The 13,875-nt window shown below is 48.0% G+C and overlaps 4 protein-coding genes across 4 annotated transcripts; 3 read left to right on the top strand and 1 right to left on the bottom strand.

The window, feature by feature from the left end:
- Positions 1-2,367: 2,367 nt before the first annotated feature.
- DFL_003987 (uncharacterized protein) lies at positions 2,368-3,886 on the top strand (the record flags this gene model as incomplete). The annotated part of the gene is made up of 6 exons (XM_067633007.1): positions 2,368-2,383; positions 2,448-2,603; positions 2,669-3,124; positions 3,177-3,251; positions 3,325-3,501; positions 3,606-3,886. 6 exons carry the CDS (start codon positions 2,368-2,370, stop codon positions 3,884-3,886), a joined length of 1,161 nt encoding a protein of 386 aa, XP_067491220.1.
- Positions 3,887-7,509: 3,623 nt separating this feature from the next.
- Positions 7,510-8,954, top strand: DFL_003986 (uncharacterized protein; the record flags this gene model as incomplete). Its single annotated transcript, XM_067633006.1, has 3 exons — positions 7,510-8,030; positions 8,099-8,324; positions 8,382-8,954. 3 exons carry the CDS (start codon positions 7,510-7,512, stop codon positions 8,952-8,954), a joined length of 1,320 nt encoding a protein of 439 aa, XP_067491219.1.
- A 677-nt stretch (positions 8,955-9,631) lies between these two features.
- Positions 9,632-11,211, top strand: DFL_003985 (uncharacterized protein; the record flags this gene model as incomplete). The annotated part of the gene is made up of 5 exons (XM_067633005.1): positions 9,632-9,683; positions 9,755-10,038; positions 10,117-10,188; positions 10,253-10,972; positions 11,038-11,211. 5 exons carry the CDS (start codon positions 9,632-9,634, stop codon positions 11,209-11,211), a joined length of 1,302 nt encoding a protein of 433 aa, XP_067491218.1.
- A 754-nt stretch (positions 11,212-11,965) lies between these two features.
- On the bottom strand, positions 11,966-13,815 carry DFL_003984 (uncharacterized protein; the record flags this gene model as incomplete). Its single annotated transcript, XM_067633004.1, has 8 exons — positions 11,966-12,303; positions 12,358-12,424; positions 12,486-12,534; positions 12,602-12,972; positions 13,029-13,243; positions 13,310-13,481; positions 13,542-13,649; positions 13,711-13,815. The coding sequence occupies 8 exons, from the start codon at positions 13,813-13,815 to the stop codon at positions 11,966-11,968; spliced, it is 1,425 nt and encodes a 474-aa protein (XP_067491217.1).
- Between the last annotated feature and the right edge of the window lie 60 nt (positions 13,816-13,875).

The raw sequence follows: 13,875 nt of genomic DNA, 5'->3' as shown, positions 1-13,875 counted from the left end.
CCTCTTTGCGTTGTGCCCGTGGTTTTTCCCCAACCATGGTATAATAAGTCCTGGGGCAGGTGTAACAGAGACTGCAGTGTTCATACGCGATTATAATAATATCACTGCTTAATATCAGAATTAGAACTGAAATCAGTGTTCACTTTTTGCGAAGTAGATGCCAGACAGTGAGTATTAATTGCAACATGAGCAACATACGTTTCAGTATAGCTCATGTCAGATAAAATGTAGATAGTCCTACAAGGCTCGTGGTGCCCGAAATAACCGCGCGAGAACATAATTTTGCGCCATACAAATTACTAAATCATACAAGGCTGGGGCATGGATGACAGGGAAAATATTAGCAGGCACCGCTACCCACCCTCTAGCTGGAATATATCTACCAAATGCTGATACAAGGGAAGATGTAGGGTGATTTAATCTCGAAAATGAGAAGCAACAAAATATTGTTTTGTAGGGGCTCTAAAATGGTGGAGTAGGAAAATAAGGCCGACGAGGGGAAGGATAAAGGCTGTGGTATCGCGAGCAAAAAACGAGGTTCGGGGCTGTACCTTTTGGGACGGAAGTGTGTTGTACGGTTTAAGCTGGCAAACTGTTTAGGCAGGCCAACTGCCCACGCTACGGTTACAGCAACCATCTGAAGTATTGCAGTACTAAAAATGCTGTAAACGATTGGATGCATCGCAGCCACTCCCTCGCCGCAAAGCAATTGTACTCAAAAGCTGCAAAATCTTCTAGAGACATACGATGAAATGTGGCATTTGAATATCGCCATCGCTGTTTCACGGATACACGTCCTCGCGAAACTGGATATTTCGTCTCCGGCAGGGGCACTTGAAAATTCCACCCGATACCCCGTGAGGAGGTGAGTAATGACAGAGCCCATTTGACTCGTCCCCACCAGTCGTTTTCTGGATACTCTTCGCGCTGATAGGCAAAATTTCCACCATCGAATTGATATATGCGGCGGACTTTGTAGAAATGTCGTGTGGTGTTATGATCACAAGCGTATAAATAGTGGGAAAATGCGAAAAACATAGGTAGCGTAGTAGCGTAAAGATCGATCCTCGTTTGATATTGCATGCTGACATGATACATATTTAGGTACATTTGCGCCTTTGATCCAGACACTCCAAGTCACATCACAGCTCCCAGCTGTTGTTTCACCAACTTTTATCGGCCCAAACCCAGCAGGCCCCGAGCCCGGTAGAGCTCAAGATATACAGGAACCCTCGATCTGCACCACCAACCCGCATCTTGTCCAACAGCTCTCGTACCCTCCTCAGCCATATGGGCGGATGGGTTGTGAGGAATATGGTCTTTGTGGACTTGTTATTGGCTTATCCAAAGATTATATGTGTGGGGTTTGGCATTGGTGGTAGCTGGAAGGAACCTAGAAAATGGCCTGGCGGTATTTGCGTTGATTGTTGTAATCAGAAAGACTGCGAATATATAGACCTTTCGAAAACGAGTGAGAAACCCGAATAATCCCCCTCTCCTAGATGCTATGGTAAATCCTTTGTAGCTAGCTGTTATAGAGCGGAGAAATAACCTAACTGTATATGTCAATGAATGTCAGCTATCAGCTGTATTAAGTATAGCGTGGCACGGGGATCTCCCATTTCTCTTTCTTCTTCTTCAATTACTTACCTAGGTACTTAGCTGTGCCTACGTTCCCTTAATTTTGCCTGCACAGTTTAACAAGACCGCTGTGTTGTTCGATTACATAATCATGCGACAAATGTGTTGCTCCAGCGCAGCGGGACATCCCAAACAGGTAATCCCGGACAACAGGGCTTCGCAACCCGACGACCACACCAACAACCTCCATCGCGACAGGTACTCCGTATAATTCTCACCCTCTCCAAACCACCAGCCTGCTCTCACCTCCCTTCGTCACCCCCTCTAATCGAGAGCTTTTCATCGTTTTGGTTTCTTTCGTCGCGTCATATCCCTCCCTCGAATCTTCTTGTCCAAAGATTCAGGATCTCCCGACCGTTCGGTTATTTAAGCCGTTCCAAATACCCCTCGACACGCTTGTACCTCACTCGATAATTATCAGCCACAGAGCCTCGTCTAGCCTTTGCACACGAGCTTCCTCACTGATCCTAAAAATTCTCGGCTAGCGACTGTTTCTGTTGATTCCTTTATTCTACTTCCTCTTTACCCTGAATACATCCGTATTTATTTCCTTTCAACCTCCACTACCTGTTTGTCCGCTTTGTTTTGGCGGGTAGTAGGGGGTTAAATTAGGTTACCCGTTTGCGCAACACTCACGTTCTCCGTTGCCGCAACGTCACTTCTTCCACCCCACTATTCCACACGTCCTTCACCTGAACATTATATGTTCGGTACTCTTCTACAATAATGACGGAAACAAAGAGTAAGTACACTACCTTCTTTCTTTTTTTTTATTTGCAAAAATAAATTCTAACAACAATTAATAGTGACTGCCGCGCAGCGACGTAAGCGTGTTATCGACATGCTGTGTAACCCTGCTGCCGACGATGTTTTCACCGAAGAAGACCGCGTTCCAAAGAGATTGAAACTCTCGAGTCCACTGGGCAGCAACACCGACAAGCCAGCTCCTGAGAAGAAGAGTGGTAAATACTTCAGCCTCTCGCTGTATTCCTGCTCCAAGAAACTAATCGTTGTTGATTCTCGGCAGACGCATCCTACGTTGTATTCCTCAGTGGGCGTTTGAGTGAACAGGAGGCTGCCCACCTCCCCTTCGGCCGTCCTCTGCTTGATGAATCCGAGATTATACAGTGCAAGCACTGTAAGAAGCCAATTCTTCGTCCGCTGGCGCAAAGTCACATCAAGGCATGTCTGAAGGTAAAGGCCGAGGCGAAGAAGGAGCGAAAACTGGCCAAGGAAGCAGCCTCGGGTAAAGTTGACCTGAAGAAAACAAAGGAGAAGGCGGAGGGTAAAGAGGGCGAAGAGAAGGAGGAGAAGGCTAAAGCCTCGAAGCCCGTGGCCACGGGTGCTACCGCTTCAAAGGCGGCCAAGGGCACCACTAAGACCGCCACCAAGACTAAGGCTGGTTCTGGTGCCAAGAAGAAGGCAGAAGAGGAGGGAGGTGCGGAAGGTAAAAACTCGAAGAAGAGGAAGGCGGCGGGTGATGGTAATGACCTCTAATCTCATTTTATATATTCGGTCTACTGACGATTATACAGAGGAGAAAGGAAAGACAGGGGAGGGTCCTAAGACTAAGAAAACAAAGAAGGAAAAGCCGGCTCCGAAGCCGAAAGGTGTGTCTGCAGTTCCTCACAGGGCCGCGAAGCGTCCAATTAACTACTGCGAATAAAATACTAATTGATTAAGGCCCTGTCGATGTGGAGAGACAATGCGGTGTCCCACTCCCCAATGGCCAACTCTGTGCACGATCACTCACTTGCAAATCCCATAGCATGGGTGCAAAACGTGCAGTGCAAGGCAGACCGGCTCCTTACGATACACTTCTACTTGCTTACCAAAAGAAAAACCAGGCCAAACAGCAAAGTAAGAGCCCGTGTAATCACCTAGTGTCCAGAGTTCACAGTTCCACTGACAAGTTCTTGCTTTTGCGTTCCTCCGCGTCTGTTTTTTGTTTTTGCGTCACACAGAAGCTGCAATCAATGCTAGTAATCCCGCTCCTGACGACCTCGAAACGAACTCGCTCCATGTTGACTCCGACGAAGAAATGGAGTTTGTCATGGCGGCTGTCGCCCGATCCAATCCACAACCAATAGTTCCGACCATCCTCCTCTCCTCCCGACAAAAGTATAACCATAGACGGTTTGCTCTGATGCTTGGTGCCGCCCTCAAACCTCCAAATCCGCCGATGAGTGCAGTCGATGCCAGGCCTTTCGGAAGCTTTAGCCATGGCTTTATGGGACAAGTATAAGTATAAGCGTCTCCTCACTAATCCTTCTCATTTAGAATTCAGCATACCGTATCTCTACATAGAGCGCTTGGTAGTTGCTGAATGCCGTGCTATCCCATGATCGTGGCAATAATTGTTGCATGATTCTTTTTGTTTCCTCTCTACGGTGTTGTTTTTCGTTCGTCTTACGTTTTCTCCATAGGGGTTTTACGGGTGCATGGTTATGGTGGCGTTCCCGAGGCGTGCTTAGATTGTACTTTTACTCAGCAGGCGTTATGAATTTACGGATGTTCTCCATTTTATTCGGTGTGCATATCATACCCCCTCTTCAGGCGCCATAGATGGGCTTTGTACGATATTCACTGCTCTTGTTTTATTGTGGTGTGGTGTGTTGGGAGGTTTTAAAATACAACATCGCTTCGAAATATTCGAGGCTGGCTGGGAAAACCAATATCATTTTATATTATACATGAACTGTTCTAAAGTACCTAATAAATATATCGCGAAGGGTGCAGGGGAGGTACTTCTTTTACTTCTATGCAGGGTTTGCCGGTTCCGAATACTGGTTTCAGGGGGGAGATCCCGATACCTGACTTTCTGTCGCTATCAAGTCGTGTCACGTCGGTTGATCGTTGATTCAACTTATTTCTTCACATGTTCTTTCTTTTTCACATGCGGTATCACAGATCCTGAACGTTGATTTTTTGCGCTAGGTTATGTAGAAATATGAAAATCATCAAGAAACAAAACGCTCGCGAATATATCCGCCGCTGCGGTATATGGTTGGCCGCGGCTTATCTCAGGAGCCTTGGATACCGTGGATGCCGGGTTAGTCTGTATCACCCCACTCGGGCTTTCTGACTCCGAGGGATCCCCGACGAACTTGCTAAGTCCGAAGTCGCATAGGATGGCTCCCCTGCGGTTTTGTGTCGTGAGTATATTTCCGAAGTGTATATCGCTGCGGAATGGTTAGCTCCTGCACACGATTAGAAGACCATAAAGTTCAACTTTAGATTCGACATGAGAACGCGAGAGGATAGGCTCACCGATGCAAAGTATTCCGAGAATGTAAGTGCTTGAGAGCGCCGAAAGATGCAACAACGGCGTGGCCAACATCAAGCCAAAGCTGTGATGGACATTTCTGCTCAACATATGCAGCTCGCATACTGAGAGTTACAAAACATTGGCATTCCATATAAAAACTGCCGTTTCCGGGACCAGATCTTGGTTATCGCAATTTTTAACGTTCCATTCGGCTTCAAATGCATAGTAGCCAGGCAGGGCTTGCAGTTCGACAGATCATTGCTCCTGGTCGAAACACGACGTCCCCTGCTAGATCATGGCCGGCATAAGTTCTATTTGACGAGGTGATGAAGATGGCTGTTTCCTCATAATGATAATAACGATTGGCTCGGGTTGGGACGCACAGCTGAGGAGTCTGGCAACGAGACGAACAAATCGGTAGGCTGGCTTAAACGAACCCCAAAGATCTCATAAACCGTGGATTTTCATTGAACTTAAACTTGGCTGATATCTTGATATTCACAACCGAAGAAGAGGAATGAGTGAGAGTTCAAGAGGGAGCACTTAGGTTTCATCGGGTACCTTGGATTCCGGGTGCCATAAAAGTAACACCCATTGATCATGTTTATATGGAGATGAAATGAAGTGAATGTGAGCCGTATACACAAAACAGTATCCTCGTGGTAAATAAGAGCTGGGACACGACGATCGATCAACAACAACACAACACGAGATATTGCTGCTACTGTGTTGTAATTTAACAACATGGAGCTGGGATAATGGCTAGCGCTGCGGCGTGAGACCAGGGTAATGTGAGTGCCTACGATAAATGTGGTATCGCATCGGGGTGACGTTGTATCCAAGCGGGGGGCTAGCTAAGATATACCCCTCGATCGCGAGTGCTAGTGGGGGTTGGTAGCACCAGCATCTTGGCATACAGCGATGCCAAAGGATTGATGCCGCTCAGATATGGAAAAATCCCCTTATACCGTCTCCGCGCCACATGGAAACATAGAAAACGAAGGCGATAACCCTCGGAATTCAACAGGTAGTCGCGCATCGACATGGTCCTCGCGGAATGAAATCGTTACAGGGAATTCAGGGTCTGTAGAGAACTTATGGAGGATCAAACACGACCTAAGCCCGTTATACAAAGGAAACCGGTACCAAATGCCGAGGTAACGGAGACAAAGGGTGGTAGTAGTAGAAGACCATGGGTTCCTCGGGGAGCCTTTCTGAGAATTCTGGAGTCGAGCCGGCGGAGGGGGGATCCGAGAATTCGAGTTTACGAGGGCCATCGACGTCTGAGGTGAAACGGGGACAGGCCGGCCTTTCAATACGGTTCGAATCAACCGTTGCGACATTATAAACCAACAGGACTGGAGCCCTGTCGAGATATATATGCTGGCCGGTGTCCTCGTGGCAGTCCTGGGGATCTTATTGCTGGTTTTTTCGTCAGGGAAGGGGCCGGTGGTTGGGCTTACAAGTCCGATAATAGCTATCATGGGGGAGACCGGCGCGGGAAAATCGAGCTCTATCAAAGCCTTAGGTGGACGGGACGATTCGGGCGCCTTTCCCCTGGTTGGCCATAGTCTGAATTCAAATACGCCCTTCCCAATTACCGAGATGCCATATCATATGTACACGAAAGATTAGTTCGCAAATGAGGCGGTTTGAATAGCTACAAAGAAAGTGGAATGGTACTAGGCTACTGCGGGCTCGAAGGGGTTTTATATCCTCGATACGCCTGGTTTTGATGATTCGTACATGAGCGACGTTGACATCTTAGAAGGGTTGACGAAGGAACTCGCCGCAATATATAGCAATTCAAGGCCTCTGACAGGCATTATATCTCAAAAGAGAAGATGAGTGGAACGTCACATAATTAATAAAATTTTCTTACCAAAGTTGAACCCGAGCATCAGCTTAATAACAAGATATTTATCACGAATAGACAGCAGGAGGGGTACGAACCGGGTGCCTTCGCAACGAAAGTTTTAGGCCTACTTTGGCTTTTGTCCGTATTGCTTGTGGTCGGGTTCCGCGCCAGGTTTATCCAGCATTTAGGTGAGATATGAATTGTATAAAATAAAATATAAAAAAAGATTATGTAAGCATGTGGATGTGTTGCAGTCGCAGTCGGAGCATCCGAGGCTAAAAGGCGTCTTTTTTCCCTTACGAATAACAAATGAAACAAAATGCGGCAGCCTCGGTACCAGCACGGGCAGGCCGATGTGTTGTACCGCAACAAGTACGCAAAGTTGGGTTGCCACATGTGCGCCCACCTGCCGGCCAGCCAGAGCCAGAGCCGGTCCACCGCCAGCCCCGTTCAATTGCATTGGCCGGCCTGGTCAGTGGTCAGTCAAAGCCAAAACAATTCGAAAGCCCCTCGCTCACTGGCTCCTATCCGAAGAACCTCCCTTTATCAGTCGTCCTCCCCTAATTAATTAATTTCCATCCATCCCGACCTGTCATTCCTTCATTTCCATTTCATCTGGACTCCTTCGGTTGGTATCTCATCACAATCCGGCACCGCGTCTGAATACCTTCGCCGTTTTCATCACCAAGTCACGCGCGGAAATCAACTATTCTCTCTTTTCCCTAGCGACACCCACTCCAACATGGATAACCGACCAGCCATCAACGGCCTCGAGGACCGACCTCTCAACATCCACCGTCCGCGTATGAACCAAGTAAATGGCTACCAGAGCAGCAGCAGTCCCGAACGAGCGTCGGGATATCATTCCGACTTCATGGAGTCCAGTGCCAGCATCCCATCATCTCATACATCCAAATCCTCCACTATGTCAGCATCAAACATAGCCGCCTCCAGGTCATACAAGGAGGCTGCCAACTTTTTCTTAACGCGTCAGATGGCTGATGCTCTTGCTGTGTTGCGACCGGCGTTGAGGGATGCTGCCAGCCAATCGACGCAGCGGGCTACAAGAGTTAAGGTGTGGAGTTTATATTTCGCCATCTTTGATGCCGCCGTCAAGATGTCACCGGAGGAAGGCAAGAGGATATGGGGTGGACAGGACTGGAGACGGATCGTCGGAAGGGTGAGGAACGGTTTGATCTGGGACGAAGTCGAGGACGCGTATAAGGGCGAAGGACCAATCGATACCGATGTCGTAATTGCATTGTGAGTTCGAAAAACGACGATGTTCGCTTCGAAGACTTCCGGAACAATTGGCTAATTCCCCGCCATAGGGTCATGTTGGTTCTCGCACATGGAAACGACCAAAAGACTACTCAGAAACATATCGAAGCCGCTCTCGCCGAGCTACCATCGGCTAGCGATAGCCCGAAAGCCCTTGCTCAACGGACCAAACTCATGGAACTATATATTCTCCATGTTCTTCCTCGGGTGGATGAATGGGATTACGCTCGAGAGTTCTGCCAGATGAGTCCCTTCCTGGATGCCGACAAGAAGGAGGTAGGGACGATATCGATCTCAGATGTATAATTTTCGGTCTGCTAACGCATCTACCAGAACTTCCTTACTGCCCTGGAAGCCCTTCAAAAGGAAAAGGCCGAACAAGAGGCCCGAAGGCTAGAGGAAGAAAGGATGGCCGCCGAAGCCGCCGAGCGAGAAGCCAAACTTGCCGAAGAACGTCTCCGAGAATCCGCCAGTGCCAGCGAAAACCGATCTCGTTCTACAGTCCGAAAGGGCGATAACAAGTCACAGAGCGGTACAATGCGCAGCCGCAAGCGTAGCACCGCTCGCAGCACCGCATCCTCCGATTACCGACCCGCCAGCCGACGCTCTCGATCTCAACGACCGTACCAGGATGATTCTGACGATGCTCTTTCCACCGTTTCGGGCGCTCCCCGACGGGCGAGGAACATCTTTTCTCAGACCTCAAATTTCGCCGGTACGCTTGTGAAATACGTCAATCACTCCGTCGGAGCGCAGAAGACTATTCAAGCTGCAGTCTTCATATTCGCTTTGGTCTGGGCGCTCGCTAAGAAGAGTGCGAGGTCCAGACTGTGGAGATATCTTATGTTTGCATGGATGAAGACTATGACCACGATTGGAATGGGTATGAAGGTGACTTATGTTTAATTAACCATCGTTAAAGCCTTGTGATTATTTCCCTTACCTCGGTCTACATGATTTTTTTAGCGGCCCCTTTCCCTCACCCTCTCTCTTTCTCCTTGTCTCCCCGGTTATTTTTGGTAGGAGCATATGCCCTCACGGTGAAACCTTGGCTTGGTACCTTGTTGGCGTTCTCTGTTTTTCGCGGGCACACACAAACACACATTGCATATACTACAGCCTTCGTCCTCTTTTTTATTATTGATACTATCCATTATTGTATAATACTGCTATAAAATAGCTTACGGCGTTTACGTTATTAATGTATTTCATTTAGAAAGATTGTAGTGTAGTCGTGCTAGGTTTGAAGCACCTTCGCTTGGAAACGCGACTTGAGATATTTGGGAAATGCGTCCCACTTTTCGCCTTTAAAACTGCAAAGATAAATGGAATCAGATCCTATTCGTTAGTTCGTTCGAGATGTACAAAAGCGAGCTAGGATGTGTAAAGTACTTGGTCGTCGGTCAAGAATCTGTGGTAGATTTTCTCCCACCGGTCTGGAGTAGCACGTCTCTCGCCACCTTACCACCCAAAACAACTTCACACAACGCAAAATTCCAGTTTTGGAGCCACAGAATACAACACAACGGAATAGTCTGTACCTTCGGAAAGGGCAAAAGGAGGAGGAGGGAATTCGTATATCTATGAGACGGGTCGTAGTCACCGGCCTTGGGTGTGTTACACCGCTCGGTGTGGGTGTGTATATCTCCCATCTTTCATACCGTTACGCATAATTTTAACCGAATGCTTCGTTCAATACGTTATAGGCCTCAAATCCTTCTGGTCCAACCTGGTCCAAGGTAAATGCGGCGTGGTTTCCACCGTAGGCCTGGCGAACGGTGCATTCAGGTCTGTTCCGTGCAAAGTTGCGGCTTTGGTACCCACGGGTGAAGATTCACCGGAGCAATGGAGCGAGAAGAAAGCGGCGAAGGAAATGGAGATCAATAAGATTGCGAATTTTTCACAGTATGCTATCGTTGCGGCGAAGGAAGCGTTGGCGGACGCCGGATTTGGGAATGGGAAGTTTGAGGATGAGATTGCCGAGAGGGTGGTAGGTTATCATCCCCCCCGCGTTTCTATATGTGTGCAAACAGGGAGGCAGTGGCTGATTGGTTTGGGATACCGGTAGGGTGTCTGCATTGGGAGCGGGATAGGTTCTTTCGAGGATGTTTGCGATACGGCCGTGAGATGGACGAGTAAAGTAAGTTGAACCCTCGATTGCCTGAAAGTTAGCCTTCAATATTCATCACTAACAAGGAATGCAGGGTTACGCCGGTGTAAGCCCACTCCTGGTCCCCCGTCTTCTGATAAACATGGCCGCCGGCCACGTCTCCATGAAATACAACATGAAAGGCCCCAACCACTCCGCCTCCACAGCCTGCACCACAGGTCTCCACTCCATCGGTGACGCCTCGTATTTCATCCAACGCGGAACAGCAGATATGATGCTTGCCGGCGGTGCAGAGTCCGTAATCCACCCTCTCGCAATAGCGGGGTTTGCAAGGGCCAGAGCGTTATCCACTAGTTATAATGATACGCCCGAAAAGGCTTCTAGACCGTTCGATAAACAACGCGATGGGTTTGTATTGGGCGAAGGTGCTGGGGTATTGGTTCTTGAAGAATTGGAACGTGCGAAGGAAAGGGGTGCGAGGATTTATGCTGAGGTTAAGGGGTACGGGCTTTCTGCTGACGCATGGCATCTTACGGCGCCGCCGAGTGATGGGGACGGTGCTTTTAGAGCTATGAAAGCGGCATTGAAGGATGCAGGGGTTGAGCCAGGGGAGGTGGATTATGTGAATGCTCATGCTACGGGGACGAAATTGGGGGATGTGGCGGAGAACGCAGCCATCAGGAGGTTGGTTGTTGGAGAAGGGGGGAGGAAGCCGGGGGAGGCGAATGTTTCGAGTGTGAAGGGGGCTATTGGACATCTTTTGGGGGCTGCGGGGGCGGTGGAGAGTATTGTGACTATTATGGCAATTCACGAGGTGAGTGGAAAATCGGACAGACACCTCTTCGGGGGAATTAACTGACGATGGTTACATGCTTAAAGGGAATTCTTCCGCCGACTTTGAATTTAGAGGAGCCGGGTGATCCTCCCGAAGACTTTGATTGTAATTACGTTGCGAACGAGGCACAGTCTGCAAATGTGGACGCGGCTTTGTGTAATAGCTTTGGATTCGGAGGGACGAATGCCAGTCTTTGTTTTACAAAGTACAAGGGATAGCCTGGCAAGCATTCAAGGGGTGATAACATGTACAGTTTTTGCTTCATGCGTATACTTGGGAAAGGCGTTACCGTTCTATAGATATGTCATCATTGTATAAATATCCCCATCACCCTGGAAATCAATCGAATGTATAATAACGAAGAAATACACCATATGTTCAATAACAATTCGCAGTGAATCATCATCAGCGAATGTCAAGAAACAACAGTGGCGGTGGCTTTGATCCAAATATAATATCTTGAACGAAACCCGGTAATCCCAATACGTCGAGGAGATCCGAATATTGTAGAATCTAAAGACTCCACAGATATGGTTCTACCCTTCCTTGTCGGGGTACCTGCAGTCACGTCAATAAAAACATCTATATCCACAAGTACAGAACATCAACAGAATAGAAAAGAGGAAAGGAAACCCAGAAAGCAGAAAGCACAAAGAAGAAAAACCAACATGTCACAAGGTAATGCAGAACGCCGCGCTGTGCAAAAGCAGAAGAGCGTGAACGTAGAATGGAGAAATTCTGTCCATTCAAAGCAACGTGTGGACATCGATATTATCCGTCAAAAGAAAGAAATAGAAAAGTCTGTATGTGTAAATCGTTAAACGGGAGAGCTCCAAGGCAAGGGAGTTGTTGGTTTAGCGGGATAGAAGGCGGGTCGAGAACACTACAGAGCTTCAAGGCAAGGAAGTTGTAGGTTAGGGGGGAACTCGTCAAACCCTCGCCCCAATAAAAGACAAGATCGATACGGCCATTTCAGAGGGTGAACTCCCCTTCAACTGTTCCGTTAACACAAAGACGACCTCCGAAGACTTTCCAGAAATTACTTGACCGGTGTGGGATACGCAATTTCTTTTTGTCTTCAAGCTCTATGTCAACCAACTTACCGTACCCGGCTCTAGGGGGACGAGTAGCTAGTGCTGCCACGATTTCTTCCTTTCGGGCGTCCAGGCAAGGATCGGTTTCTGCTGGTGGTGCTGGGTTCCGAGAGCCTGCAAAGTAAAGGAGAGCTGATAGCTTGACGAAGCAACGAGCTGTGCTCCACGCATCGTACCCGGCAACATGATATTGTTCTGCATTGACGGGGAAATCCTCTATTCCAAACTTAGCCGATAGTCAACGAAGGAGGTATTGGAAGTGATTCATACCTATGTGCGGGTATATCACATTGGATAACTTATACCCCAATTCTGTGAGACTGGTGGAAGCTGGGCTCTATAAAATACGTTAGAGGAGGACGTGGGTTGTTTAGATTCAAGAAAGGGCTATTATGTACCTGATTGGGTTCACCCCAGTGAATTGCAAGAAATTTGGTGTCAACGATCCTAAGGGTTGGTATTATCTCTATTAATTTTCCGAATGTTCATAGTAAACTTGTCAGGGGGAACCCACAAACCAAAATTCTGCTGCAGAAATCTTCGAAAGTCGTTTATGTCTTCAGGAAGGTCCCCGATAAACATGTAGTGCATATAAACCAAATCAGTGAATAGATTGTGCCCGATGAGAGGTTTCTTCAATTCCATGATTTTGTCGATCAAGTATCGTACGCCGCGCTGTAGCTTGAGTGCCCGTTCGAAATCATCCTCCTTTTTTTGTATGACCTTCCTCTCCCGCTCTTCGTTGAGGGGTTGTACCTGCACGTGCTGCTCATACCAGACCCCAATATACCCGGGGAATTCTCGACGGATAAACTGAATGATGATACGACGTTGGTATCCATTATACCCTTCAGGGCGTTGAATATTGAGGAAGTCAAAAGGGTTCTATTCGAAATTGTTAACATGGACCTTGGAAGAACAATAGAGAAATGTAGACCTACATCTTCCAGGCCCTTAATCCATGCGGCGATTTGTACCCTCACCTCCTCAAGCATTGGGACATCCTCCTCCTTGGGCTCAATTTCTGTTGCGTCAGCTTCGTCCCGCTGGCGCTTGAGTCTCCGAATGTGTGCCTCCTCTTGGTGACCGAGGTAAAGGCACCCCCGGCTATAGAGCCGGTTGAAATCGAATCCATTCTTAAGATGGAAATCGATCGCTATTGAGAGAAAGGGTTACTGATTGTCCAGAAGTCAAGCTTTGTAGAAAAGGAAAGAAATCTTACCGCTAGCCGAGAAGAGGCAGGCTCTATCGTACTTGAAGAGTTTTCTCTCCACATGGGGAGCGACAAAGAAGTTACACGGTCTGGAACTGTATCTTGGTTCCCGTGGTGCGTTCGGGAGCCATTTTACGGGGCAAATGCCCATCTGCATGATGCTGTATGTCTTCGCCGCCCCCTATCAAATTCAAAATTAAGTGTTTGTTTGTTTAGGGGGTGGGAATGTGAGGGTTCTTACGCATAGCTCTTTGTACCTTTCGGCCAAGGTGGGTTTGTGATTAACACCCACCTGGCCTCGACTAGGGCTATTACCCACTCCTGAGAACTCAAAATCGATAGCGATAAACTGGATAGCACATATTAAATACGAATTTAGGAAGAAGGAAGAGGATTTTTTTTAAACTTACGTCGCACTTCTCAATGAGACTCAGGAGATGAGGCAACTCCCGGTCGAAGTCGACTCGCTCAATCTCCCATTTGGAGCCGGCTAGTACGAGCGAGTCGGACTCCATCTTCACTGAAGATGGGCTGACGGGGGAGTGCCTATGCTGGGAAACCTCGGAGCGAAGAAC

The sequence above is a fragment of the Arthrobotrys flagrans genome (genome assembly GCF_004000055.1).
Source record: "Arthrobotrys flagrans strain CBS H-5679 chromosome Unknown unitig_0, whole genome shotgun sequence".
Classification (NCBI taxonomy): domain Eukaryota; kingdom Fungi; phylum Ascomycota; class Orbiliomycetes; order Orbiliales; family Orbiliaceae; genus Arthrobotrys; species Arthrobotrys flagrans.
The sequence above is the reverse complement of the archived record's forward strand: the minus strand, read 5'-3'. Positions and strand labels throughout refer to the sequence as shown.